This window comes from Procambarus clarkii, chromosome 57, assembly GCF_040958095.1.
Source record: "Procambarus clarkii isolate CNS0578487 chromosome 57, FALCON_Pclarkii_2.0, whole genome shotgun sequence".
In the NCBI taxonomy this organism is placed as follows: Eukaryota; Metazoa; Arthropoda; class Malacostraca; order Decapoda; family Cambaridae; genus Procambarus; species Procambarus clarkii.
In genome coordinates, this window is record NC_091206.1 from 14,021,569 (window position 1) to 14,049,364 (window position 27,796).

General features: G+C 47.8%; 3 protein-coding genes across 4 annotated transcripts; 1 reads left to right on the forward strand and 2 right to left on the reverse strand.

Annotated features, from left to right (window-relative positions):
• Positions 1–397: 397 nt before the first annotated feature.
• LOC123744950 (uncharacterized) lies at positions 398–3,331 on the reverse strand. Its single transcript, XM_069306216.1, has 3 exons — positions 3,184–3,331; positions 2,015–2,746; positions 398–582 (listed from the first exon to the last, which is right to left on the reverse strand). The coding sequence occupies exons 1-3, from the start codon at positions 3,329–3,331 to the stop codon at positions 398–400; spliced, it is 1,065 nt and encodes a 354-aa protein (XP_069162317.1).
• Positions 3,332–9,109: 5,778 nt separating this feature from the next.
• Positions 9,110–21,120, forward strand: LOC123745048 (acid sphingomyelinase-like phosphodiesterase 3b). 2 transcript variants are annotated; one of them, XM_045725327.2, is made up of 11 exons: positions 9,308–9,443; positions 11,438–11,525; positions 11,682–11,825; positions 12,370–12,520; positions 13,070–13,160; positions 13,573–13,739; positions 14,744–14,848; positions 16,226–16,293; positions 16,649–16,808; positions 18,310–18,459; positions 19,858–21,120. In XM_045725327.2, exons 1-11 carry the CDS (start codon positions 9,356–9,358, stop codon positions 20,095–20,097), a joined length of 1,452 nt encoding a protein of 483 aa, XP_045581283.2. In that variant the 5' UTR covers positions 9,308–9,355; the 3' UTR covers positions 20,098–21,120. The 2 variants fall into 2 exon arrangements, with proteins under 2 accessions (XP_069162406.1, XP_045581283.2); XM_069306305.1 differs by lacking the exon at positions 11,438–11,525 and having other exon boundaries at positions 9,110–9,443.
• Positions 21,121–24,843: 3,723 nt separating this feature from the next.
• LOC138353337 (PAX-interacting protein 1-like) lies at positions 24,844–25,602 on the reverse strand. The gene has a single exon (XM_069306217.1). The coding sequence runs from the start codon at positions 25,600–25,602 to the stop codon at positions 24,844–24,846; it is 759 nt and encodes a 252-aa protein (XP_069162318.1).
• Positions 25,603–27,796: the final 2,194 nt, after the last annotated feature.

A 27,796-nucleotide genomic window follows, 5' to 3' on the forward strand; every position in this document is an offset into this window, starting at 1 on the left:
GCTTTAATCTCCCTCCATTCCTTTCTATTTTTTTGTCACGTCCCTTGCACGGTAAAACTTTCTTTCTTACGTCCCTGTGACTCTTCTCCTCAGGGTTACATCCATGGTTGTTTAGTCTACGGGGTTTGTAATGAATGTAATCTCTTTGCCAACCTTGTAAATTGCTATGAGGATCTTGTAGTGATACGGGTGTATGCAAAGTCAATCTCTCTCCCTCTCTCTCTCTCTCTCTCTCTCTCTCTCTCTCTCTCTCTCTCTCTCTCTCTCTCTCTCTCTCTCTCTCTCTCTCTCTCTCTCTCTCTCTCTCCCTCTCGGCCTCTCCAGCACACAGGCAAACTTTGGTCATTAAGGATGTGCAAGGGGAAAAGTAATTAAAAATAAGGTATTTGCATTATAATTAAGTGTAAAAGAGGAAGAGGTCACGACACATTCCTGCATCTACTTGAACACTGCGTCCCAGCCGGGCCCCCTGCTCCTGCTGCTGCTGCTGCTGCTGCTGCTGCTGCTGCTGCCCCTCCAGCCGGGCCCCCTGCTGCTGCTGCGGGCCCTCCAGCCGGGCCTCCTGCTGCTGCTGCTGCTGCCCTTAGTAAACACAGCGACTGCTTAGTCGCTGTGTTTACGAAAGCTGTGCATATGTCCGCTATGTTTGCGAACATGACTAGTGTTACCTTACTGACGAGTTGCTCGGGTGTTGGACTGTGGCTTGTGACCTCCAGGTCTTTGGCCTTATATTTGAGGCAGACTGTCCCCCCCCCCACACTTGGCGGGAAGTGTGTGTTGATAAAGTCTCCCTGAAATGTAAGGCCAACACTTGCCTAACCACTTGGGCTGGACGGTTATGTGACGGTCGGGTTTCATGCAGGTCGGCGTTCAATCTCCGACCGTCCAAGTGACTGGGCACCATTCCTTCCCTTCGTCCCATCCCAAATCCTTATCCTGACTCTTTCCAAGTGCTATATAGTTGTACTGGCTTGGAGTTTTCTCCTGATAGGTCCCTCCTCCACCCCCCCCCCCACACACCTCAAAGTGTACCATGTTGTCTCGCTCTCTCCTCTGTTGGCATTGTCTTGCATCCGTCTGGGACGGTGTGTGTGTGTCTGTGGACATATGTCGTAATGTGCTTGCAAATCAGATTACCTCGGCAACGGATTGTCCCGTTCTGATGCGATTTGGTCCGAGGTGAGTGGCGGCCGAGAATTGAACCATTCGGGCTTGATAGTGGAGGTACTAGTTGAAGATTGGTTGGGAAAAGATGGGTATTACCATGGGAGTTGTGTTCCCATCCGCCTACTCACATTATCTCTCGCTCTCTCCCTCCCTTTTTTTTTGAGATATATACAAGAGTTGTTACATTCTTGTAGAGCCACTAGTACGCGTAGCGTTTCGGGCAGGTCCCTGGAATACGATCTCCTGCCGCGAAGAATCGTTGTTACAACCAAGTACCCATTTTACTGTTGAGTTAAACAGAGGCTACAATTAAGGATTTATCCCCAGTAAATCCTCCCCGGCCAGGATACGAACCCATGACAAAGCGCTCGCGGAACGCCAGGCGAGTGTCTTACCACTACACCACGCAGACTGGTAAATGCACCCGTTAGCCTTCCGTGTCTCCCCATGCACCATTCGATCCACCCATTCTTCCAACATACCAACCCTCACTTCCCTTCAATGTTTCCACCGTCCCTATCACCCATGTGTCATTCCATCCTCTGTCCTTCCATTCAACACACCGACCGCCTCTCACTCTACCCCTCTCTCTCCCACAACCCCCACATACCCCACCTTCCTCAGTAGACTAGAAGAGAGCCCCCAGAGGGCCCCCGGAGGCGGGTTCCGGGCCTATCCAAACCCCCGCCAGATTAAACCTCTAATCCCACTCAGTTATTCAGGGCTCAACTCCCCTCGACCAGTGCCGTAATCCTGGTCACTTAGTTCGCTCTATACTACTGAGAGAGTAATCCTCGTGCGTGGTGGTGCATGGTGGTGCTGGCCGCTGCTGGGGCCAGGTGTTGACTCTGCTGGCCGCTGCTGGGGCCAGGTGTTGACCCTGCTGCTACTGCTGGCCGCTGCTGGGGCCAGGTGTTGACTCTGCTGGCCGCTGCTGGGGCCAGGTGTTGACTGCTGCTACTGCTGGCCGCTGCTGGGGCCAGGTGTTGACTGCTGCTACTGCTGGCCGCTGCTGGGGCCAGGTGTTGACTCTGCTGGCCGCTGCTGGGGCCAGGTGTTGACTCTGCTGGCCGCTGCTGGGGCCAGGTGTTGACTGCTGCTACTGCTGGCCGCTGCTGGGGCCAGGTGTTGACTCTGCTGCTACTGCTGGCCGCTGCTGGGGCCAGGTGTTGACTCTGCTGGCCGCTGCTGGGGCCAGGTGTTGACTCTGCTGCTACTGCTGACCGCTGCTGGGGCCAGGTGTTGACTGCTGCTACTGCTGGCCGCTGCTGAAGCCAGGTGTTGACTGCTGCTACTGCTGGCCGCTGCTGGGGCCAGGTGTTGACTGCTGCTACTGCTGGCCGCTGCTGGGGCCAGGTGTTGACTGCTGCTACTGCTGGCCGGTGCTGGGACCAGGTGTTGACTCTGCTGCTACTGCTGGCCGCTGCTGGGGCCAGGTGTTGACTGCTGCTACTGCTGGCCGCTGCTGAAGCCAGGTGTTGACTGCTGCTACTGCTGGCCGCTGCTGGGGCCAGGTGTTGACTGCTGCTACTGCTGGCCGCTGCTGGGGCCAGGTGTTGACTGCTGCTACTGCTGGCCGCTGCTGGGGCCAGGTGTTGACTCTGCTGCTACTGCTGGCCGCTGCTGGGGCCAGGTGTTGACTGCTGCTACTGCTGGCCGCTGCTGGGGCCAGGTGTTGACTGCTGCTACTGCTGGCCGGTGCTGGGGCCAGGTGTTGACTCTGCTGCTACTGCTGGCCGCTGCTGGGGCCAGGTGTTGACTGCTGCTACTGCTGGCCGCTGCTGAAGCCAGGTGTTGACTGCTGCTACTGCTGGCCGCTGCTGGGGCCAGGTGTTGACTGCTGCTACTGCTGGCCGCTGCTGGGGCCAGGTGTTGACTGCTGCTACTGCTGGCCGCTGCTGGGGCCAGGTGTTGACTCTGCTGCTACTGCTGACCGCTGCTGGGGCCAGGTGTTGACTCTGCTGCTACTGCTGACCGCTGCTGGGGCCAGGTGTTGACTCTGCTGCTACTGCTGGCCGCTGCTGGGGCCAGGTGTTGACTCTGCTGCTACTGCTGACCGCTGCTGGGGCCAGGTGTTGACTGCTGCTACTGCTGCAGCAGCACCAGAAGAATGATGAGGAGAAACAGCATCAGATAGGATGAGCATGATGAAGAGAATCACCATACTCGTGTTGTGATGGCCTAAAAGTGTTCTCGCGGGTAGAGGACATGAACCATTAACTAGCGAGATGTACCGAAATTAGGTCAGAGAGGCTGGTGAGAATTGGGCAGATTTAGGATTTGGTGAACATGAGAAAGTGTCGACTATCTTGGAGCAGTAGATACAGTGAATATAATTTTGTAATATAAAACTTATATTTGCAGTAATAATAAATCTTGGTAGACTTAGTTGAGCCATCAAGATGTCAGGATCCATCTAGCGTAGATATCTTCGCAGATATACAATCCACACTTGATATATTATGGTAAGTGAAGCAGCAGACGCCCGCTAACCGCCTTCAATTGGCTGACATCATTTCTTGTGGTTGTTAGCACAAAAGCCATGTCAGTTAGACCAATCAGTGCACTCTTGGGAGCCCCGACCTTTTGTGATTGGCCAATCATTATCCTCTAAAGATCCGTGCCGCTCTCGGATTACCTAATCACCATACACCTCTAACCATAAGGAGCTGACACCCTATATGTGTTCTATGCTGGTCGGTAATGAATGCTGCAGGATACTAGAGAACAGCGGCTCGCAGCCTCTTCCGTCTCGTGTCTCCCCTTAGCCCCCTGCAGCAGTGGTCATGTCTTCACTCAGCCCCCTTCCAGCAGTGGTCATGTCTCCACTCAGCCCCCTTCCAGCAGTGGTCATGACTCCACTCAGCCCCCTTCCAGCAGTGGTCATTTCTCCACTCAGTCTCTTCCAGCAGTGGTCATGTCTCCACTCAGTCTCTTCCAGCAGTGGTCATGACTCCACTCAGCCCCTTCCAGCAGTGGTCATGACTCCACTCAGCCCCTTCCAGCAGTGGTCATGTCCACTCCCAACCCCAGAGTGAGTTATTGAGACAAACTACAATTGTCTCGTCAACCAAATGGAGGAACTGGATCAAAATTCCAAAGCCTTGTTTAGCCCGCGGATCACCTCGGTTAAACTTAGTGACAAGGTTTAATACAGTTGAAGTGTATTGAGGACTCTGATGAGGTCCTCGGCCAAGAGACGTCCAGTATATATTTTTCAATGGTGCACATTGTTGAGTTCTCCTGCTTGCAGAGAGAGGGAAGATCGGAGGGCTTGTTTCGAGCTTCATGAGCACAGGTTGGCAGGACTTAGCTCTTGTCCTCCGGCAGGTTGTCAGTGGAGAACGCTCGATAAGGTCAATATTATCCTTGTCATGCAGTTCATCTGGAAGTGATCCAGCCTCCAGGCATGAAGGAATTTCGATTGAGATGACAATTCAAGTATGTGATATCTTATTAATTTAATAGGAATTCAATGCAGGGTGTCATTGTTGACCGTCTGGTCCTACCGTCAAGAGTGACGGCAGGACCGTCACTCTTGACGGCAGGAGTGTCACTCTTGACAACAGGACTGTAACTCTTGACGGCAGGACTGTAACTCTTGACGGCAGGACTGTAACTCTTGACGGCAGGACTGTCACTCTTGACGACAGGGGCACCAGGAGGTCACCAGGAGGCACCAGGGGGTCACCAGGGGCACCAGGGGGCACTAGGGGGGCACCAGGGGAGCACCAGGGGGCACCAGGGGCACCAGGGGCGCACCAGGGGGCACCTGGGGGCACCAGGGAGCACCAGGGGTGCACCAGGGGGCACCAGGGGAGCACCAGGGGAACTCCAGGGGTCACTAGAGGGCACCAGGGGGCACCAGGGGCACCAGGGGGCATCAGGAGGCACCAGGGGGCACTACGTGACACCAGGGGGCACCAGGGTGGCACCAGGGGAACACCAAGGGGCACCAGGGGGGCACCAGGGGGCACCAGGAGGTACCAGGGGGCACCAGGGGAGCACCAAGGGAGCACCAAGGGAGCACCAGGGGGCACTACGGGGCACCAGGGAGCACCAGGGAGCACCAGGGGAGCACCAAGGGAGCACCAGGGGGCAGCTCTCACGGGACACTCGCCTGAGAGGAAGGTAATGTGATCAACGTTATAATCATGGCTGTTATTGACTCACTAACCTCTCACGCGTTGTTGGTGGTGCTGCGTTGGTGCCTCCGCTGTTGTTGGTGGTGCTGCGTCGGTGCCTCCGCTGTTGTTGGTGGTGTTGCGTTGGTGCCTCCGCTGTTGTTGGTGGTGCTGCGTCGGGGCCTCCGCTGTTGTTGGTGGTGCTGCGTTGGTGCCTCCGCTGTTGTTGGTGGTGCTGCGTTGGTGCCTCCGCTGTTGTTGGTGGTGCTGCGTTGGTGCCTCCGCTGTTGTTGGTGGTGCTGCGTTGGTGCCTCCGCTGTTGTTGGTGGTGCTGCGTTGGTGCCTCCGCTGTTGTTGGTGGTGTTGCGTTGGTGCCTCCGCTGTTGTTGGTGGTGTTGCGTTGGTGCCTCCGCTGTTGTTGGTGGTGTTGCGTTGGTGCCTCCGCTGTTGTTGGTGGTGTTGCGTTGGTGCCTCCGCTGTTGTTGGTGGTGTTGCGTTGGTGCCTCCGCTGTTGTTGGTGGTGCTGCGTTGGTGCCTCCGCTGTTGTTGGTGGTGTTGCGTTGGTGCCTCCGCTGTTGTTGGTGGTGTTGCGTTGGTAGTATAAATAAATAAATAAATTTATTTATTTATTTATTTATTTATTTATTTATTTATTTATTTATTTATTTATATACAAGAAGATACATTGGGGGTTAACAGAGAACATAGAATTTAAGTTGATTTTACTTTCTTTTAAAGCCACTAACACCCATACGTTTCTAACATGACGCTTGTTAAGTGAGAACTATGCCAGGAAGACTGGCACCATCCGTGCCAGAGAGACTGGCACCACGCCAGAAGATAAGAGAGTGCCCAAGAGGTTGGCTTGGTCTGAAGAAGACCATCTCTGGGACTCTCAGACTAAAGACAAGGGAAGAAAAGATGAATAATACAAGTTCGGAATCCTTTTAGATCAGAAGGAACTCTCAGTATAAAGGTGAGACCGTGCGTTGAACATGTTTAGGTACGGGAGGTACGAACGGCACGCTAGTAGAGTCTAAGTGGCAATTAGGTCTGGGGACCCTAGGCCTATATACCTGGTTGATACCTGGTTGATGGGGTTCTGGGAGTTCTTCTACTCCCCAAGCCCGGCCCGAGGCCAGGCTTGACTTGTGAGAGTTTGGTCCACTAGGCTGATGCTTGGAGTGGCCCGCAGGCCCACATATAGCTGCTTGATGGGGTTCTGGGAGTTCTTCTACTCCCCAAGCCCGGCCCGAGGCCAGGCTTGACTTGTGAGAGTTTGGTCCACTAGGCTGATGCTTGGAGCGGCCCGCAGGCCCATATATACCTGGTTGATGGGGTTCTAGGAGTTCTTCTACTCCCCAAGCCCGGCCTGCGGCCAGGCTTGACTTGTGAAAGTTTGGTCCAACATGTACGTACTCCACTCCACACCTAAGACCCAGGGTGTGACGCACTCCACACCTAAGACCGTAACTGAGTTATGCCAGGCCATTACATTACATGCTGGTGATTTACCGTACACCCAGACCTAATATATCACACAAACACAATACGGGTAAGCTGAAGCAATGTTACTAACTGTAAATATCAGCGAAAATCTCCTGACACACACACACACACACACACACACACACACACACACACACACACACACACACACACACACACACACACACACACACAGATAGAGCCCAGTAGGCTCAGGAATCTGTACACCAGTTGATTGACAGTTGAGAGGCGGGACCAAAGAGCCAAAGCTCAACCCCCGCAAGCACAAATAGGTGAGTACACACACACACACACACACACACACACACACACACACACACACACACACACACACACACACACACACACACACACACACACACATTGCTCAGACTGGTAGAGCCGACCTGCTTCGTGCAGGTCGGCGTTCAATCCCCGACCGTCCAAGTGGTTGGGTATCATTCCTTCCCTCCCCCGTCCCATCCCAAGTCCTTATCCTGGTCCTTTTCCAGTGCTATATAGTCGCAAGGGCTCGGCGCTTTCTCCTGATACTCCCTTTCCTCTTTTATTAATAATGTTTCACAAACTCACAATATATTTAAAGCGGCCAAATAGTTCATGACCTTAACTCTTGAACTTCCTGACCGCACCTCCACGCTTTATTGGGCTTCCTCGCCGCCATGGCCACCACCAACACCGCTCCTGTGCCAGGTAAGTCCACTACGGGCTCACCATAGCCCGTGCTACTTGCCCCGCTCCTGTGCCAGGTAAGTCCACTACGGGCTCACCATAGCCCGTGCTACTTGACCCGTTCCTGTGCCAGGTAAGTCCACTACGGGCTCACCATAGCCCGTGCTATTTGCACCGCTCCTGTGCCAGGTAAGTTCACTACGGGCTAACTATAGCCCGTGCTTCTTGCCTTGCTCCTGTGCCAGGTAAGTTACGGGCTCACCATACCCCGTGCTACTTGGAACTTGTTCCGAGTAGCTGAATCTATAACAACAACAGCCATGGCCACAGCCGTCCTGCTAAGTAACCCCAAACTTAGAAAGTTTGTATATTGTTTTCCTCGCGACATTTTTGTCCCCGCGCGAATGCAGGACTACACACCGAGTCCCACACTTACTCCACCGCCGGTGTAGGACTGAAACACCGAGATTACCATTGCTGGTATATAGGATCTTTCCTCCGCCTTCCCTACTTTCAGTGTTTAGTGTGATATCGAGCACTGTGTGATATCGAGCACTGATACCCCAGCGAGCATAAGAAATATTGCCGGAACAACCGTGGACATCTTCAAGAGGAAACTAGATTTATTCCTCCAAGAAGTACCGGACCAACCGGGCCGTGGTGGGTATGTGGGCCTGTGGGCCGCTCCAAGCAACAGCCTGCATAACGTTACACCCTGGGTCTTAGGTGTGGAGTGTAGTGGGTCACACTCTGGGTGTTAGGTGTGGAGTGCGTTACACCCTGGGTCTTAGGTGTGGAGTGGAGTGTGTCACACCCTGGGTCTTAGGTGTGGAGTGCGTTACACCCTGGGTCTTAGGTGTGGAGTGGAGTGTGTCACACCCTGGGTCTTAGGTGTGGAGTGTGTCACACCCTGGGTCTTAGGTGTGGAGTGTAGTGTGTCACACCCTGGGTTTTAGGTGTGGAGTGCGTTACACCCTGGGTCTTAGGTGGGGTGTGTATCACACCCTGGGTCTTATATTTACAAGACTTCTTACATTCTTGTATTACGGGCTATTCATGCCCGTGCCACCTCTTGGGGTGTCTTAATCTTTATCAATCAATCATTCTTGTACAGCCACCAGCACGCGTAGTGTTTCGGGCAGGTTCTTAATCCTAATTTTTCCCCGGAATACGACCCGCCAAATCGTTTAACACCCAGGTACCCATTTTACTGTTGGGTAAACAGTGGCTTCAGTTAAGGATTGGCGCCCGGTCAATCCTCCCCGGCCAGGATACGAACTCAGGCCAAAGCGCCGGGCGAATGCTTTACCGCTACGCCACTGGGTCTGTTGATAGGTAAGCCCCATCGTAATGCCTCTACCACCATTATTACAACCACCATCACCACCACCATCACCACCACCACCACCACCAGCAGCGTCACCACTATCACCACCATCACCACCACCACCAGCGCAGGAGGAGATGGTGGTGGTATATCAGAGCGCCGTGGCCTTGATAAGCGTCGTTCGGATAAGGTAATAAGTACGTAATGACGATCTTATCATTACAGCAACAGCGGCAAGAGGAGGCTGAAGTACCTCACACAACATAGTCAACATGGCCACCCTTGGCCATGTTGGTCCCCCCCCTCCCCTTCCCCTCCGTCAAGCCACATGCCACATACAGCCAAACTTGCCAGGGTCACACACCCGAAATATTAATATACATTATCCAGCCTATAAACAGCTGCATGTGTTCTGCTCCTAATGTTGTACACGGGCATCTTCATGTAATATTATTATTATTGTGTGAGTGCTATCATCGCGATTATCAACTGTGACAGATGTGGAGAGGCTCGCTCAGTGCTGGCGGGGTGGCTCTGGTGGCAGGTGGTGGTGGTAGTGATGGTGATGATGAAAATGGTGATGGTGCTGCTGGTGGTGGTGGTGTTGGGGGTGGTGATTCTCCCGCATCAGGTTCAGGCCAGGATTGGTGAGTACTTTTGTATATCTTTTTCATGGCCATAGTTGGGATACAACTATCCTAGGCTATACGAAGTGTTGTTTTGATGAGTGTAAGTGACTTGTGTGTGTAAATATTGATGTATCAAGTTGTTTACAGTGTGAAATGTATTGTGATAGTGATCTAAAATACAATTAACCTATCAGTATACATATAATTGTGGCTGATATTATACATGTAGGATTTTTTTTTTACTTAATGACAAAATAACCTAACTTGGGCATAACCTGACTTAGACCTATGTTCACGGCTGTATTTTTATTGCATAATCAATAGTAAACATACAAAGTGTTTATAATAGGCCCGAGGCTAATGAAAAAAAATGGTATACAATTGTATTAATTGTGTTTATATTTGTGTTTATCTGTATGTTTGTTATGGATGGTAACAAACACAGCTATACTCTGTGTTACGTGTTACAACCACCCTTATCATCCCCACAACCACACCGGACACTTGGTACAACCAGTACCACAACTTGGTACAACCAGTACTACCACCCCCACAACTTGGTACAACCAGTACTACCACCCCCACATCTTGGTACAACCAGTACTACCACCCCCACAACTTGGTACAACCAGTACTACCACCCCCACAACTTGGTACAACCAGTACTACCACCCCCACAACTTGGTACAACAATCATTAAACTAAAACACACATTGACGAGAACAACACATTTAAAAAACAAAAATCCTCATATGGCAAGAGTGTGTGAAACATTGCCACACACTAACAATAATATTTAAATAACCCTTAATGCTGACAGATTAATAATCACAACTGACCATGGCACGTTTTAGGGTGCTTACACTGTCCTTACAACCACAGAGTGTAATTTAATATGGTTGTAAAGTGACACAACCAGTTATTTTAACCCAGGTGCGCCGCAGTTGTCCATGTACGATATTTCTATTATGACCTTCGAGGTTATCTCGGAGGACGATATTTAATTTATCCACTCTGTTTAATTTTGCTAGATAATTTTGGTTTAACAATGTTGATCACACGTTTACTCAATTTTATAATTATTTAACAACGTGTGAGGGTCTTCACAGCACACTACTAAAAGGGACATGCATGCACACACCAAAATTGGAATATGTAGAGATTGTACGGTGACCATATATATCTCAAGAAGCACATCAGAAAGTTGGAAAAGGTACAAGGGCATGCAACTAAATGGCTTCCGGAACTTAAAAACAAGATCAATGAGGCGAATCTAGAGGTGTTAAATATGCCAAAGCTATTAGATACAACTAGAAAAAGAGATATGATCACTACGTACAAAATATTAACAGAAATCGACAAAATTAACAAGAATTCTTGAAACCCGTATCTTCAAGAACAAGAGGTCATTGTTTCAAGCTAAGGAAACAAAGGTGCTGAAAAAAAACATTAGAAGGTTTTCTTTTGCAAAGTGGTAGACGTTTGGAACAAGTTAAGTGAGGTGGTGGTGGAGGCCAAAACCGTCAGTAGTTTCAAAGCGTTATACGACAAAGAGAACTGGGAAGGCGGGACACCACGAGCCTAGTTCTCATCCTGTAACTACACTAAGGTAATTACACACACTCTCACAAACACAGTGGCTAGCGCAGCTGTCTCACAACCAAGTGGTCTTTGGTTCGACTCCTGGGCGATGCGACACCTGTGGGCAGGCTTCGCTACACCCGTTGCTTGTGTTCACCTGACATAACCCATGTACCTGGGAGTTAGTCCTTGTCTTAAAATGCTCTCCGAGGAAGACACAGTCACTCGCTAAGCGATCTGATTAAGCCCACCAGCCTTCGATTCCTTGAGAACCGGTAGAGCTGGGATAAGAGAGAACCGGAGTGAGGGCCCACCAGTCGTCCAGTGGGCCCCTAGGGGACTGGCAGGGGAGGCGGGCCCATCAGGTGCCTCTACCCAACAGATCGCTGCGATACACACTTAAGAGGTTTTATTTTTCCCGTCACAATCAGGAACGTTTTGGCAGGTGACGGACTTTCACTATGACGTCAACTACACGACGACTGGCTCCAGCAGTAACATGTGCTGGGACAAGGCTAAGTGAGCTCCCCTTCTTGTCACCCATAGCTATCATTATTAGTAGTAGTAGTAGTATTGTTATTGGGCTGTATATAATATACATAACTACTGTTGCTACTCAAACCATGTCTACTACAGCAGCTATATACTACTACACTACCATAACTCTCCTCTTAGGGTGGACCTGGGCCTCGGGGCGGACGGCAGCCTTCCGGGCAAGTTCGGGGACTACGAGTGCGACGCGCCCCTCGAACTGGTCAAGAGCGCCATCAATGCCATGGTGGAACGCCAACCCCGCCCGGACTTCGTGCTCTGGACGGGGTGAGTTCTCGCGCTCCTTGAGACACATGACCTCGCCACTTCGTGTGGAAACTCGAAGGATGTTTGGGATCTTGGTGAGAGTAGTCTCGAAGTGGGTGGGTGTTTTCTTTTGTGTATGCAAGTGTCTTTTTCACTGGTTACGGGAGCAGAGACATAGGAGGCCAGCAAGAGTCCCAAAGCGTTTCTTCCTGTCCGGTAACTGTGCTCGGTGTCAGTTTGTTGTTAACTGAGTGTGCTAACTACTGTGCTACAGGGTATTACATCGATTTATGTAGTAAGAAGTTTTTTATTAATATTATTATTATTATTATTTTCTACCACAGACGTGGCCACACATTTGCAATGCTAACCCACATGTATACATTTTCTTCTGTTCTCAATGGACAGGGTTAGAGATTAGTTAAACATATAGTTCAGTGAGTTATTGAACAAACAATAAATCAATCATTGAACAATCAATAAATCAATTATTGAACAATCAATAAATCAATCATTGAACAATCAATAAATCAATCATTGAACAATCAATGTCTTCCTCTGCCAGGGACGACACTGCTCACGTCTCAGACCAGTACTTCAGCACAGATAAAGTGGTGAAGATCATCAAGGACCTGACAGCTATGCTCAACCAGTCCTTCCCTCACACGCCCTTTTACCCCGTCCTTGGTAACCACGACTACTATCCCAAGAACCAGGTACGCTCCAGAGCACCCAACTAGCCACCAGCCCTTGGGAGGGGGGGCTAGCAACTCCTGCCCTCACTAGCAACAAAGATGTTTTCTGCTAACAAATCATTTTCTTCCTTTTAGGCAAATACAGATTTAATTTCCACCAAGTTTTCGACTCTAAAATACAGGTTCATGTGCACTTTATAGAAGCAAAGTTTGTTCTTTTAAATTGGATGTTTCTGAAAAAAATACTCTAAAGTTTAAACATATTTCACAGTATAATTGTAATATTGTTTGTTGTTATAGAGAGTATTGAGGTCTAAAACCTTCACGAATGGGCTAAGCTCATCACAAGCTATATATGGAAATCTTTTGTTTCACTAATGCCTCGAAAGCCTCTTTCGAGACACGAACTCAGTTACGAATGCTGAGCATCCTTCATGAAAGTACTTCAAATATTCCACAAGAGCAAACGTGACATATCAAATTCGGTCTCACACACTTAGGGTCCAGGGTTCGAGTCTCCTGGAGCCCAGGTGAATGGAAAGTTGACCTAATTTGGCTCCCTCCCCGCAGTTTCCGGTGGGCACGAGTGAGCTACAGACACGGGTGGCCGACATGTGGAGGCCGTGGCTGAAAAACGACTCGTACCAGTCCTTCAAGAACGGTAAGTGAAGGATTCGTCTAGGTGAGACACCCCCTCGGGCGAGCTGTACCATTAAGGAGCGAGATACTCCCTCACAGATGCTCCTCCAATGAGATATATACTCGAACAAATCCACAAGGGACGTAACGAGGATTCGAACCTGCGTCCGAGAGCATCCCAGACGCTGCCTTAATCGACTGAGCTACCACATGGTCAATTCATTTGTTCATTTGATACATCACGCTATTGTGATTTCTATGTGTAGATATATACTCCCTTCAGTGAGGGAGTATATATCCCCTCCATATAGTATAGTATATATCCCCTCCATATAGTATAGTATATATTTCCTCCAAGGGACAACCTTGGAGAGGGAGATACCACAAGGGAAAACGTGCCTCTCAGATGTGCTGACGTCCTCCCTACCACGCAGGTGGGCGGTACTGGGCGGACGTGGGCGGCACCAACGTCACCATAGTGGCCCTCAACACCCTCATCTGGTACAAGAGCAACAATAATACCGGAAACTACAACGATCCTGATGGGCAGTTCGCCTGGGCTGACAGACTCCTCAAAAACCTGACAGCCAGGGGACGTAGGGTGAGTCGTGGCTGTTTAAATGGAAGGTTTGGAGCACAAGTCGATGAAAAATAACTAAGTACTAATCAACAATATATATATATATACGTGTATATCATCAAACTATTTGGGATAAATTTTAATATATCTTTCCAGATTCAGAACAAAATATCATTAAATATTTTATGTCTAGCTGCAGAGGTACAGTAGAGTAGAGGTACAGTTGAGTAGAAGTACAGTAGAGTAGAAGACAGTAGAGTAGAGGTACAGTAGAGTAGAAGTACAGTAGAGTAGAGGTACAGTTGAGTAGAAGTACAGTAGAGTAGAAGTACAGTAGAGTAGAGGTACAGTAGAGTAGAAGTACAGTAGAGTAGAAATACAGTTGAGTAGAAGTACAGTAGAGTAGAAGTACTAGTAGAAGTAGAGTAGAAGCCGGGGGGGGGGAGACCTATGTAGCAAAAAAACTGTGAAAAAGAGATTGTGTGTCATGCATTAACCTAACATAGAAAGAAACCCGGAAGATAATGGTCTTCTTTACTGTACTCCTTAGGTTGCCTGAGAGCCACCTGGGACCAGATTCACGAAGCAGTTACGCCAGTACTTACGAACATGTACATCTTTCCTCAATCTTTGACGGCTTTGGTTACATTTACTAAATTAGTTTACAAGCATGAAAACTTGCCAATCAACTGTTGTTATTGTTATAAACAGCCTCCTGGTGCTTCGGAGCTCATTAACTGTTTAGTAATTGTAAACAAAGCCGCCAGAGATGGAGAAAAGATGTACAGGTTCGTAAATACTTGCGTAACTGCTTCGTGAATCTGGCCCCTGGTTTGACAACTAACAGCCGGTATTAAAACCAGCTGAAAAACTATAAAATCCCCTGTTTCTTGTCCACTAGATCAATTGCTCTATATATCACAACATCCAGTATAAGACGACACTTATAAAAATATATTATGATCATTAGAAAGTGGAAAAAGGTATGCAAGATTTCCTAACAACAGATTGCTTGATCATTTCAGGTGTACCTTATTGGCCATATTCCACCGGGTACGTTTGAGAGGTACCAGACGACCAAGGAAGGTTTTCACTGGTATTATCCGCTCTACAACGATAAATTTATCCAGGTACCGCGTCCTATCAACCGTGTTCCTTCCTCTTATCCATGTGCCTGATACACATTCAGGTGTATCTATCTATCTAGGTGGTGTCCAACCACTTGGGCTGGACGGTAGAGCGACGGTCTCGCTTCGTGCAGGTCGGCGTTCAATCCCCGACCGTCCAAGTGGTTGGACACCATTCCTGCCTCCCGTCCCATCCCAAATTCTTATCCTGACCCCTTCCAAGTGCTATATAGTCGTAATGGCTTGGCGCTTTCCCCCTGATAGTTCCTTCCTTCCTATCTATCTAGGTGTACCTGTCCAACACCCAGGCGTACCTGTCTATCACCCAACCGTGCCTGTCTATCACCCAGGCGTACCTGTCCATCACCCAGGCGTGCCTGTCTATCACCCAGGCGTACCTGTCTATCACCCAGGCGTACCTGCCCATCACCCAGGCGTACCTGTCCATCACCCAGGCGTACCTGTCTATCACCCAGGCGTGCCTGTCCATCACCCAGGCGTACCTGTCTATCACCCAGGCGTGCCTGTCTATCACCCAGGCGTGCCTGTCTATCACCCAGGCGTACCTGTCTATCACCCAGGCGTGCCTGTCCATCACCCAGGCGTGCCTGTATATCACCCAGGCGTACCTGTCTATCACCCAGGCGTGCCTGTCCATCACCCAGGCGTACCTGTCTATCACCCAGGCGTGCCTGTCTATCACCCAGGCGTGCCTGTCCATCACCCAGGCGTACCTGTCTATCACCCAGGCGTGCCTGTCCATCACCCAGGCGTGCCTGTATATCACCCAGGCGTGCCTGTCTATCACCCAGGCGTACCTGTTCATCACCCAGGCGTACCTGTCTATCACCCAGGCGTGCCTGTCTATCACCCAGGCGTACCTGTCTATCACCCAAGCACCTAATTCTCGTTGATAACATTCACTACAGTGTACCATTTGATGGTTTAGGCAAGTGAGTTTTAACCCTTTTTGTGTATTGACCTTTCGCTACATGGTAGTTTATGCTCACCTGACCAGACGAGGAAGCGTAGTGATTATCGGTCGTTTCCCCCCCTCGAGCCGGACAGGTTCCAACTCGATTACAAAGTGTCACAAAGGAATTACAACATCAACAAACCATTAGATCCAAAATGGAAATTCACGACAGGCACTCCTTCAACTAACGCTGGCGCTCTGATAGTGTGTACTGACTTTACTCGACTTCTCGTGAGATATATATATATATATATATATATATATATATATATATATATATATATATATATATATATATATATATATATATATATATATATATAATATATATATATATATACACACACATATATATGTCTGTTACTGATTAGTGGGGGTCCGTGTACTTTCCAACTTTTCCACAGATGATCCAGAGACACTCGGGGGTAATTGAGGCACAGTTCTTCGCCCACCACCACACAGACTCCTTCAGGTGAGTGTAAGGGGCTGTCTTCTGGGGCACGAGGAGGTGGGTATGGTCATCTTTTCATTGATGTATCATATCTGACACTCTGACTCACCTCTGAGACTCTCTCTCTGCCTCATATCTGACACACTCTGCCTTATATCTGACACACACTGCCTCATATCTGAGAAGTTATAAGCAGTTAATTGTAGCTAAAATTAAAATTAACAAAGAAAATGATTAAACAGTAGAAGAAATATTCCCACTCGTCAAAATGGATGCATATTAGTGCAAATGTGATCAAGAAAGTTAACATTGTCTTACACAAATGGCAAATTGCTGCACCAATGGTCAGTCTAAAGACTTGTGGCAACACCTACAGGTTGTTCTTCAGGGACCAGCAGCCCCATGACCCAGGGACGCCCGTGGCTTACCAGCTGCTGGCCCCCGGGGTCACGCCCTGGAGGTCCTCCCTCTCCAAGGAGACTGGCGCCAACAACCCGGGTCTCAGACTGGTCTATTACGACACCAACACCGGCAAGGTGGGTCTCTCCGGTGGTCAGTAGGTCTCTCCGGTGGTCAGTAGGTCTCTCCGATGGTCAGTAGATTTCTTGTGGTCAGTAGGTCTTCGGTGGCCTGTAACTCCTAAAGTGGAGAATTGGTTGGATTTTTTTCCTTGCTGGCGTCTCCCCCTCCCCCCCTTTGGAAATATCTCCCTGACCCCCATAGAGGTGATTACCCTCCCCTCCCCCCACTCCTCCAGCAGGCGAGCCTCCTCCTGCACACCTGCAGATATCTTTCATCCTCCAAATCTTTTGCCCCCATCCAAAGATCTAAGAACATGAAAACACAAGAATCTGAAAAAAGATATATTGGCTCATGCAAGGCAGCTTCTATACACATCTAATCAATCCCAGTCATATTTTTTTCCAAATTATTTTTGACAATTGGCAGCGAGTTTGCTCTTTGATGTAACTTGTTTATTTTTTTTTAATTGAAGCTAATACAGGTAAAGTAAATTTGTTAGATGTAATCGTCCTATTGTAAAGCCATAGAGCGAGTCTTTTATTACTTCTTTGGTTTTTTTGTTTCTTTTAGACGACTATAAGTGACTTTTTTGCGAGGGATGGAATTGTCTCAGTCTCTCACCTCTTCGTCTCCCAGCAGTCTACACGACTCTACCTTTCTTTGTCAAGGTCTCCATCAGATTATCCAAGACCTTTGCCTCTTATCTAGATTTCTCTCATTTTCCCAGGTTTCTCTCTTACCTTCCGAGGTTATTCACCATTTTCTCCATGTCTATCTTTCTATAGGTCACTTCTCATTGTCCCGGCTTTTATTTCTTTCGCGGGATTCTCCTTTTTTACAAGTCTCTGTCTCCCTCCCTTCCTTCTATCTCTTCCCAGTTCTATATAGTCGTAATAGCTTGGCGCTTTCTGCTCATAGTTCCCTTCCCTTCCTCTTCTCCTCAGGTCGACCTCCGTTCACGGGAGACATCTCCCGTCACGCAGGGTGCAGTCGCACCTCCACAGATCTCCAGTATCAGCTCTTGATACTGTTAATGGCTCAAAAGGGCCACCACTTACGGGCTATTCATGCCCATGCCACCTTTTGGGTGGCTTAATCTTCATCAATCAAGACCTCCGTTGTAAGCCTCTTCGCTTTCCTTCATATCTCTCATCCACTTATTTAGGTCCTACTCTTTCTCTTTGAGAGTATTTTACCCTCCAGGTCGTCCAGTCTTACCCTCACCTACTGGTCGTTCCCTACTCCATGTCTCTCTTTGGTAGATACAACGGTCTTCTACAGCTCTCTTTCCCCTTCTGTTTTTTCCTTCCCAAAAAATTTCCCTCTTCCTCTACAATTATTTATCCTCTTCCCCAGGTGTCTTAATTTATCCAGGTTTCTCGCCGCCTTTTCCAAATCTGTCTTGATTATTTAGGTCGCTTTACCCCCTCATTTTCCAAATTTCCTAACCCTTTATTAGAGTCATCATCTCCCTTGCTAAGGTCTCTCCTGTTCAGGCGGTTCTCTCGCCTGCAGATAAAGGAGGTGTCGACGTACTACCTGGACCTGGGTAAGGCCAACGCCCAGGGCAAGGCGGTGTGGCAGCTGGAGTATAACTTCACCTCCTCCTACAACCTCGCCTCCATCACCCCGGCCTCCCTCTACGACCTGGCCACCAAGCTCAAGGTGAGCCACGCCTCCGAGTACGGTCTAAGACCTAAGAAAAGTACGTACTCCCCTCCCCATTGCGTCATAGCTCTTCTATAAACAAAACAAACCCAACCCAAAATAGCCTAACCTAGCCAAACTCAACCCAACCCCATAATGATCATACCATTACAGGTTTTTAGGTCCTACTGAAGCGCCCCCTTCACTGGGGTATGGGGGTATCAACCTATGTTGATACCTGCCTGAAACGCTTTGCGTAATAGTGGCATTAAGGCATTGTATGTACTATCTCTATCTATAAATTCATCAATATTTGTATCACACCTTGTATGTATGTACTTTACCTGAATAAACATTTGAATTTTGAATTTGAATTTGAATGTGCTCTTGATTGATCAGTCACAGTAAAATCTCCTCAAGCTACACTCTCTGCGTGAGGTGTATTGTTCCTGACATGGAGATCGTTGTTCTCGTAGAGAACATCCTAGATCTGTTCAGTCTGTTCTCATCAGGTGATAAACGTCACATTTAAGGTTATTGTTGCCGTGGGCGGCTGTCAGTGAAATGTTAACGAAGGGATCCCTCATAGACTTTGAAACCGGATATATGTAGGTAATTTATCTTGTTTGGAATATATTAATTAACCTTAGTGAGTAGTGATCTAATATTGTGAAATATATACGAAGCTGAGTGGTGCTTTTTTATTACATTTTTCTTAGGTGAGGCTAAATGCTTCTTTTGTTGAGCGATAGTGTGTGTTTTTTTCTGTTTAATTCTGGGTATTTTGGTGACTGTAATGTTCATATCCAACCTAGATAAGAATTACGTACGATTTGGCTGGTAATACCAAAGATAAATATTTTTATAGTGTATGTGCATATTTTGTATTCATATTATGTGTATATATTAATGATTCAGTGACAAAAAATAGTCAGTGAGAGAAAATCAGTAAGAGCCATGATGAGGATTCGAATCTGCACCCTGGGTGCTCCTAAGCACACACCGTAAATCACTGGCCTGCGATATGTTAAAAGTAATGTGACCAAGGATTCAACTGAATCCTCTAGGGGTTCCTGAGGCATCTAGCCGACACCAAGTCAGGGTTTCACATACATATTTATTCCCCGCATACACTCTGACGTGGTATAGATCTACCCCCCCCCCCCTTCCCTAATCCTCCCATTGCTCTGTCAAATGCACGCAAAAAATCCCATTAACGTGATGAATTGATGAGAAACTCAGTAGGCGCCAAATGTGATTTCCTCTGTGCGATTTAGTGACTATTAGCTACATTCTCCCGCTCGGTATAACGAGCGGGAGAATGTAGTTAGTTCAGTTGTGAATGTAGTTAGTTAGTTGTGAATGTATTAGTTCATTTGCATACTAACTCTGATGATACGCCAACGTTTGCCTCAGACGAACCAGGTGCTGTTTGATCGCTACTACCGGGCCAACACTGTCAGCCTGGAGGACTCTTCCGCCTGCTCCAGCGACTGTCGCCTGATCCACTGGTGCGCCATCACCGAGGCCAACTACACCCGCTTCAGCGACTGCCACACCAGCGGTGCCTCCTCCAGACGCTGGAGCGCCCCCGGCACCCGCGGGAACATTTTAGCCTGGGCGGTGTTGTTGCTGGTGCTCTCTGTGTGTCGTTAATACTGTGACCAGCGGGGAAGTGGGGCGGCGACCCCAGGTACGCTGGGACTACGACCCCAGGTACGCTGGGACTACGACCCCAGGTACGCTGGGACTACGACCCCAGGTACGCTGGGACTACGACCCCAGGTACGCTGGGACTACGACCCCAGGTACGCTGGGACTACGACCCCAGGTACGCTGGGACTACGACCCCAGGTACGCTGGGACTACGACCCCAGGTACGCTGGGACTACGACCCCAGGTACGCTGGGACTACGACCCCAGGTACGCTGGGATTACGACCCCAGGTACGCTGGGACTACGACCCCAGGTACGCTGGGACTACGACCCCAGGTACGATGGGACTACGACCCCAGGTGCAATGGGACTATCAACAAGGGTACACATTGAGAAAGCGAACTCGTCCTCAGACTATGACTGTCCCACGGCAATTTTCTCTATAATTCACCTTCACGTGAAATATATACTTTTTGTATAGTTAAGTCTAGGATAAGTTAGGTATTTTGGTTCTGTTAGCAATTATTTAAATTTTAATACTTGGGTGAAGCCTTTAGATGGGCGATTCGAACAGAGGAAGAGCGGGGAGCACTCCGCCATCACGAACAAAGATTCCCATAGGTTATGAACAGCTATGGTCTAGGCTCATGGTCAGAGATACATTAGAGTAATGAACAACTATACACCAAAGTTACAAAAATTGTTACACTTGGGCTACAAACTACCGTACATGGGAACATGAACAGCGGTGATTGGGAGGGGGCTGAAAGGCAGGTATACTGGATCAACGAACAGTTCTACACTGATGATATAGAAGTCACCGTGTAACAACGCATCAGTATTACCCATATATTGGTTACGTGGATCAGTAGTTCGCAATGTTCCTGCATCGTGTATACGGTAGATAATTGAACAATGGCTCTTTATTTGATGTTTGTAAATAATATATAATGTCCATATCAGACAAGCATTTGAATCGTTATTTTATTTTAGCTTTTTGAAGTATATTATATCCACATTAAACTTGTACTTTCATTCCCACCTTCTCCATATGGCAACCTCATCTAAGCTAATTTCTCGGGATAAGAACTATAAGTCTAAATTTGTTTGGATGAGAATCATATACCTAAATATGTTTAGATTATTCTTCCCTCTTATTATTGCTACACATTCCTTCTTCTTTCCATGATTCCTTATTATTTTACTTCTTGTTATCGATCTCCTTCAGTTACTGCAACAGTTGCAAGAGACTCGGGAATGATCTCTTGTGCTCCATACGGGAATGTCTGTTCAACGGCCTTAAGATGGCCCTAAGGTGAAGGCCCTAAGACTGCCTTCTGATACTAACGTGTTTTGCTTTCATGGCATTCCGAATAGAAATTCTCTCATCTCTTCAAAGTTTTCCAAGTGGTCAGTTAACTTTTTACCTCAATGTCGCTTCCTGACAAGGTCCTTCCTAGTTCCACCAGCCACTCAAATATCTGTAATCAAAGACCCCTCGCGAGTCATGCCAGACTTGTTTAGAGCGAGTATCAAACTAAGAGTATCTGGTTCATCAATTACCCCTCATTCTTATGGGGTCTCCTCGTATGTTGGTTTAGAAAGTTTCTTGTTAATGCTTTCGTTATTTTAGGTCACTGCGAATGTGTCTCATGTGGTTCCTTGCTCTCCAAAACTATCTCTTGATTGGAAACCAATCCCCAAATTTGTTTCCTGCTTCCTGTGCCTTTTTATTCCCTCCACTGTTGTGCCTTGCTCTTCCTTTGTTAGATCCTTCTGTATAAATTCGTCTGAGACTTGGAACATTTTGTAATCTGCTTTTCATTCTTTGTATTGCGTCTAAACGAACAGTTTTTATCAGCCGATTTTTTTCCTTCATATATCTGCCTAGCCTGAAAAAAAATAAAAAAAATGGGAGAGGGCCTCTTGACATCTGCAGCTCAGTCAGAATTTGTCACTGCAGCTGTCATTTACTCTCTGCTCTTCTAGTTCACGTTCCCCCTGTTCTTAAAGTCCTACCATTATTATTATTATTATTATTATTATTATTATTATTATATAAACAAAGAAATCATACTAATGTGATGTATATCAATGAGAAAATCAGCTGGAGCTCTGAGGTGACTCAAACCCACAAAAGTTTGAAAATGACTAGGTAATGACGTTTTAACCAGTTCATGGTTGTCCAGGGGTTAGCGCCAGTGGCTGGAATTCTCTTGGCCATGGGTTCGAGTCGCCTCAGAGCTCCAGTTGATTTTCTCATCGATATACATCACATTAGTGATTTCTCTGTCTATCGTTATAATTATTGAGAAACTCCCACTAGGGCTATGAGGCGGCGCGAACCTACAAGCAAGGCTTTGCCGGCTGCATACTCTACCACTGTGCCACCTGCTGTGCGCAGCCTTGGTCGTAAGTTCGCACCCACCTCACAGCCCAATTGGATTTTTTTAATTTATATATATCACAGTAGTGTGATTTCTATGTGATTATAATTATTATTATTAGTGTGTGTGTGTGTGTGTATGTAAAATGTATGAATGGAAAGAATTATGATTGTGGCTTTGGGTTTAAGGGTTGATCTGTAAAGGTGTACTTGTGGTAACCTGTAGCTGTAGCTGTGTGTCTAACTGTGGCTGTAAAAGTGGCTGCTTGCAAACATAGATGTTTAAGGATGCATGTGTAAATGAGTGGGTCGATGTAAATGTGTTTATGTAAGTGTGTCCGTGTAAAATGTGTCCGTGTAAGTGTGTATGTGTAAGTGTGTCCGTGTAAGTGTGGCTATGTTTTACGGTGGTGTGGTAATTTAGGGTCCGCGGGTAATAACTTGCTTGGCGATATATTGTAGGAATTCATGGTACAATTTATGGAACAATTTCACGGTTCGGCGGTGGGCCGGTAAACGCTCTAAGTGGTTCTATTCTGTTCACGTCTCGGTCTGCCGCTGTGGTGAGGAGCATGTGGGGGGGGGGGTGCGTGTGGGGGGGGGTGCGTGTGGGGGGGGGGGAGCATGTGGGGTGTGTGTGTGGGGGGGGGAGCATGTGGGGTGTGTGTGTGTTGGGGGAATGTGCATGTGGGGAGGGGGAGAGTGTGTAGAAGAGAGCATGTTTCTAGTGGAGAGCATGTGTGTGTAGAGGAGAGCATGTGTGTGTGTGTGTGTGTGTGTGTGTGTAGGAGAAAGGGTTTGTTGGGAAGTGTGTGTACTCGCCTAATTGTACTCACCTAATCGTGCTAGCAAGGGTTGAGCTTCGGCTCTTTGGTTCCGCCTCTCAACTGACAATCAACAGGTGTACAGGTTCCTGAGCCTACTGGGCTCTATCATATCTACATTTGAAAATGTGTATGGAGTCAGCCTCCACTACATCACTGCCTAATGCATTCCACCTGTTAGCTACTCTGACACTGAAAAAAAAATCTTTCTAACGTCCCTCTGGCTCATTTGGGTACTCAGTCTCCACCTGTGTCCCCTTGTTCGCGTACCACCCGTGTTAAACAGTTTATCCTTATCTACCCTGTCAATTCCCCTGAGATTTTTGTAGGTAGTGATCATGTCTCCCCTTACTCTTCTGTCTTCCAGTGTCGTGAGATGAATTTCCCGCAGCCTTTCCTCGTAACTCATGCCTCTTAATTCTGGGACTAGTCTAGTGGCATACCTCTGAACTTTTTCCAGCTTCGTCTTGTGCTTAACAAGGTACAGGCTTCATGCTGGGATACAGGCGAATGGTGGTTAGGTGAGTGATATGTGTGTGTGTGTGTGTGTGTGTGTGTGTGTGTGTGTGTGTGTGTGTGTGTTTGAGGGGCGGGGAAGAGTATGCGAAGCAGAAGGGAGTGTTGGGGAAATATATATATATATATATATATATATATATATATATATATATATATATATATATATATATATATATATATATATTATAATATATATATATATAATATATATATATATATATATATATATATATATATATATATATATATAATATATATATATATATATATATATATATATATATATATATATATATATATATATATATATATTATACTTCAATCAGGGAGCGATTAAAGATATATAATAGTAGACAGAACAGAAGATGAGAGTGATAGACCAAGACCCCAAAAGAAATCCGCGATCACAGCACAACATTTTGCCGCTCAATTATTTGAATATTGGGAGGAGGAGCGCATCAAATTGCACTTTGCAGCGGCTCAACATAAAAAGCCGCGTTTGTATTTCCCGGTCAATCAGCCACGCTCAGACTAACGCTGGAGAAGCAGCCATTACCTCCCTCGTGAATATCCAATAGCTTGCGCTCAACATACGACTAAACAACTATTTGATTACCCTGGCCGGCGCCTCTAACGGTCGTTCAAGCCACATTTGTTACGCTTGTCCCAGGTATTGTGGTATCAGTTTCTATTTTGCAGGCGTTAAGTCGGCGGGAATGTGGCCCCGGGTGCTGTTCACGCTTTAGAGGCAGTAATTCCCCCCCTCTCTCTCTCTCTGTCTGCCTGCGCCTTCACCACGTCCTCTGATGTAAACAAAGAGCTGCCAGTGACGGAGATGTTGATGCACGAACAGCTGTTCTTTAAACGTGTACTGAGTTATCAGTGGTGCTTCTGTCTCGCTAGGAGGGCCTGCTGTACCTTCCTGTCTCACTAGGATGGCCTGCTGTACCTTCTGTCTCACCAGGAGGGCCTGCTGTACCTTCTGTCTCACCAGGAGGGCCTGCTGTACCTCCTGCCTCACCAGGAGGGGCTGTTGTACCTTCCTGTCTCACCAGGAGGGTCTGCTGTACCTCCCTGTCTCACCAGGAGGGCCTGCTGTACCTCCTGTCTCACCAGGAGGGCCTGCTGTACCTCCTGTCTCACCAGAAGGGCCTGCTGTACCTCCTGTATCAGCAGAAGGGCCTGCTGTACCTCCTGTATCACCAGGAGGGCCTGCTGTACCTCCTGTATCACCAGGAGGGCCTGCTGTACCTCCTGTATCACCAGGAGGGCCTGCTGTACCTCCTGTATCACCAGGAGGGCCTGCTGTACCTCCTGTATCACCAGAAGGGCCTGCTGTACCTCCTGTATCACCAGGAGGGCCTGCTGTACCTCCTGTATCACCAGAAGGGCCTGCTGTACCTCCTGTATCACCAGAAGGGCCTGCTGTACCTCCTGTATCACCAGAAAGGCCTGCTGTACCTCCTGTATCACCAGGAGGGCCTGCTGTACCTCCTGTATCACCAGAAAGGCCTGCTGTACCTCCTGTATCACCAGGAGGGCCTGCTGTACCTCCTGTCTCACCAGGAGGGTCTGCTGTACCTCCTGTATCACCAGGAGGGCCTGCTGTACCTCCTGTATCACCAGGAGGGCCTGCTGTACCTCCTGTATCACCAGAAAGGCCTGCTGTACCTCCTGTATCACCAGGAGGGCCTGCTGTACCTCCTGTCTCACCAGGAGGGCCTGCTGTACCTCCAGGCTCCTGATAATTAGTTCAGGTGGCTCTCTGATGCTCATTTATTTCTTCTTTAAATTCGGAGCGTAAGCATTGGCAATAAATTCGCGGACATTCATGTCCAAAATACTGATAAATCAAGATTAATAATAATGATGATATATGACTCTTACCGAAAATAATCGTGTGGGAATAGCACTTGCACAACGCCATCTGGAGGCCGATAGCAGAGCCTTGAGAGCGCGTCTCCTTATCTGTTTAGCGGGAGTTCTGGGAAGTGAGAGGGATATACTGGGCCACAGGTGAGGTCTCCCAGCGCCCTCACCTCTCAACTTGAGTAGTGATAGCTTCTCCGCCTCCCCCACAGCCTCTCCCCCACACACCCTCTTCCCCACACACCCTCTCCCCCACACACCCTCTCCCACACACCCTCTCCCCATACTCAGCCCCAACAACCCCAGTATTTTTGACCAAACCACACACTAGAAAGTGAAGGGACGACTACAATCGACTTGAGAATGGTCCAGGACGGACCGAAACGTCGTCGTTGTCGTCCCTTCACTTTCTAGTGTGTGGTCTGGTCAACATATTTCAGGCACGTTATTGTGACTCCTCGTCTGCATCCCCAGTATTCCCCCAATCCTCCCCACCGTCACCCAACACGTCAGGTACGAACCTGTACGAAAGTATACATTTTCAGAACTCTCATCGGCTTTACTCTCCAGACTCTTAAAATACTTCTTAGTTAAACTGGTCAGAAACTGTGGACTTGACCAGAAACTTCAAAGTCACTATGGACTGACAATTTCAAATTCGCTAGATTCGACAAACTTAAAGTATTTAGGACTGGGCAAAACTTTAAAGAATTTGGTAACTTAGTCACTATAGGACTCGAGCAAAAACGTAAGACCTACTGGACTGGCAAAATCAGACAGAATAGACGGAACAAATCTGTCACAAATGGCTTGGCACAGTCTTAAGTCTCCTGTGAACTTAAGACTTATTTTATAGTCACTTGACACAGTATAAAAGTTACGTGACAAGATGCGCTGATGCTCTCTACGACAATCACAATTCTTACCTTACCACATAATTAATAATAATAATAATAATAATAATAATAATAATAATAATAATAATAATAATAATAACTAATACCAAAATATATATAAAACTCTTTGTTGTTTTATACACGACCTCCCTCGTTACCCTTCCTTAGTCTAATGACTTGATAAGGTGAGAACTGACAAGAGGTTGACAGTTTCAGTACCAACGGTAGCACAATAGTCGTTAATCTCGTAGCCTCTACAACAATCAGTACCATCCACTTCTACCACCTCTATCAGCCACAACCACCCACCACCACCACCACCACAAACACTGTCTTCCACAACCACCCACCTCCACCACCACCACCAACCACAATATCCTCCTGTGGGTGCTGGTGCATATCCTCCTTGCTAGCCAGAGAGGAGATAAAGCTGAATTAATAATAGCTGATGAGGGATAATTATCATAATGCCTGATTAGCTTCACGTCTCGACCAGCCACATGCTGCCCTATTTGCATACCATTATCAACCTCCACACTTTAACATAATTAATGACTGCCTGGAACACCGGAGAGAGAGAGAGACGGGGGAGTGTATTCTTTAATACTGCTCTCTCTCTCTCTCTCTCTCTCTCTCTCTCTGTGTCTGTCTCTCTCTCTCTCTCTGTCTGTCTGTCTCTCTCTCTCTCTCTCTCTCTCTCTCTCTCTCTCTCTCTCTCTCTCTCTCTCTCTCTCTCTCTCTCTCTCTCTCTCTCTCTCTCTCTCTCCCCTCAGATCATTACTGTTCTGCCACAATAGAGATCACAATGAGAGTACTATTAACCCACAAATCAAAAGTAACCATATTACCACATTATAAGTACCGCTTCACCCCACCATAACCTCGACACTACCACACTACCACACCACCACACACCCACACCCCACCACACAACAGCTAGGAAGAGTCAGTGTGTAATGCATTCATAGCAAAAGTTTAGAGAGAAAAAACAATGAAATTGGAAGTTATTTGTACGACGAGTGTCTCTTACGACGTGTGTTGGGGCCGTGTTCTCTCTCCCTCCCTTCCTCCTTCCTTTCCTCCTTCCCTTCCTCCTTCCCTTCCTACCATCACTGTCTTCCCTCCTTCACGCCATCCCATGGTTCATTCTCCCTCTCCCACCACGCCTCTCCCACCCCGTCGTCTACCTCTCTCCATAGAACAGC

Coding starts and splice junctions, on each gene's coding strand:
- LOC123744950 (XM_069306216.1), bottom strand. CDS start 3,331: ATGGTGATTCTCTTCATCATGCTCATCCTATCTGATGCTGTTTCTCCT. Junction 2,747..3,183: donor AACACCTGGCCCCAGCAGCG/GCCAGCAGTAGC, acceptor TGGCCCCAGCAG/CGGCCAGCAGTAGCAGCAGT. Junction 583..2,014: donor CCCCAGCAGCGGCCAGCAGA/GTCAACACCTGG, acceptor GTGTTTACTAAG/GGCAGCAGCAGCAGCAGCAG.
- LOC123745048 (XM_045725327.2), top strand. CDS start 9,356: ATGGTGATGATGAAAATGGTGATGGTGCTGCTGGTGGTGGTGGTGTTG. Junction 11,526..11,681: donor ATGTGCTGGGACAAGGCTAA/GTGAGCTCCCCT, acceptor CTCTCCTCTTAG/GGTGGACCTGGGCCTCGGGG. Junction 16,809..18,309: donor ACGACACCAACACCGGCAAG/GTGGGTCTCTCC, acceptor TCTCGCCTGCAG/ATAAAGGAGGTGTCGACGTA.
- LOC138353337 (XM_069306217.1), bottom strand. CDS start 25,602: ATGAGCATCAGAGAGCCACCTGAACTAATTATCAGGAGCCTGGAGGTA.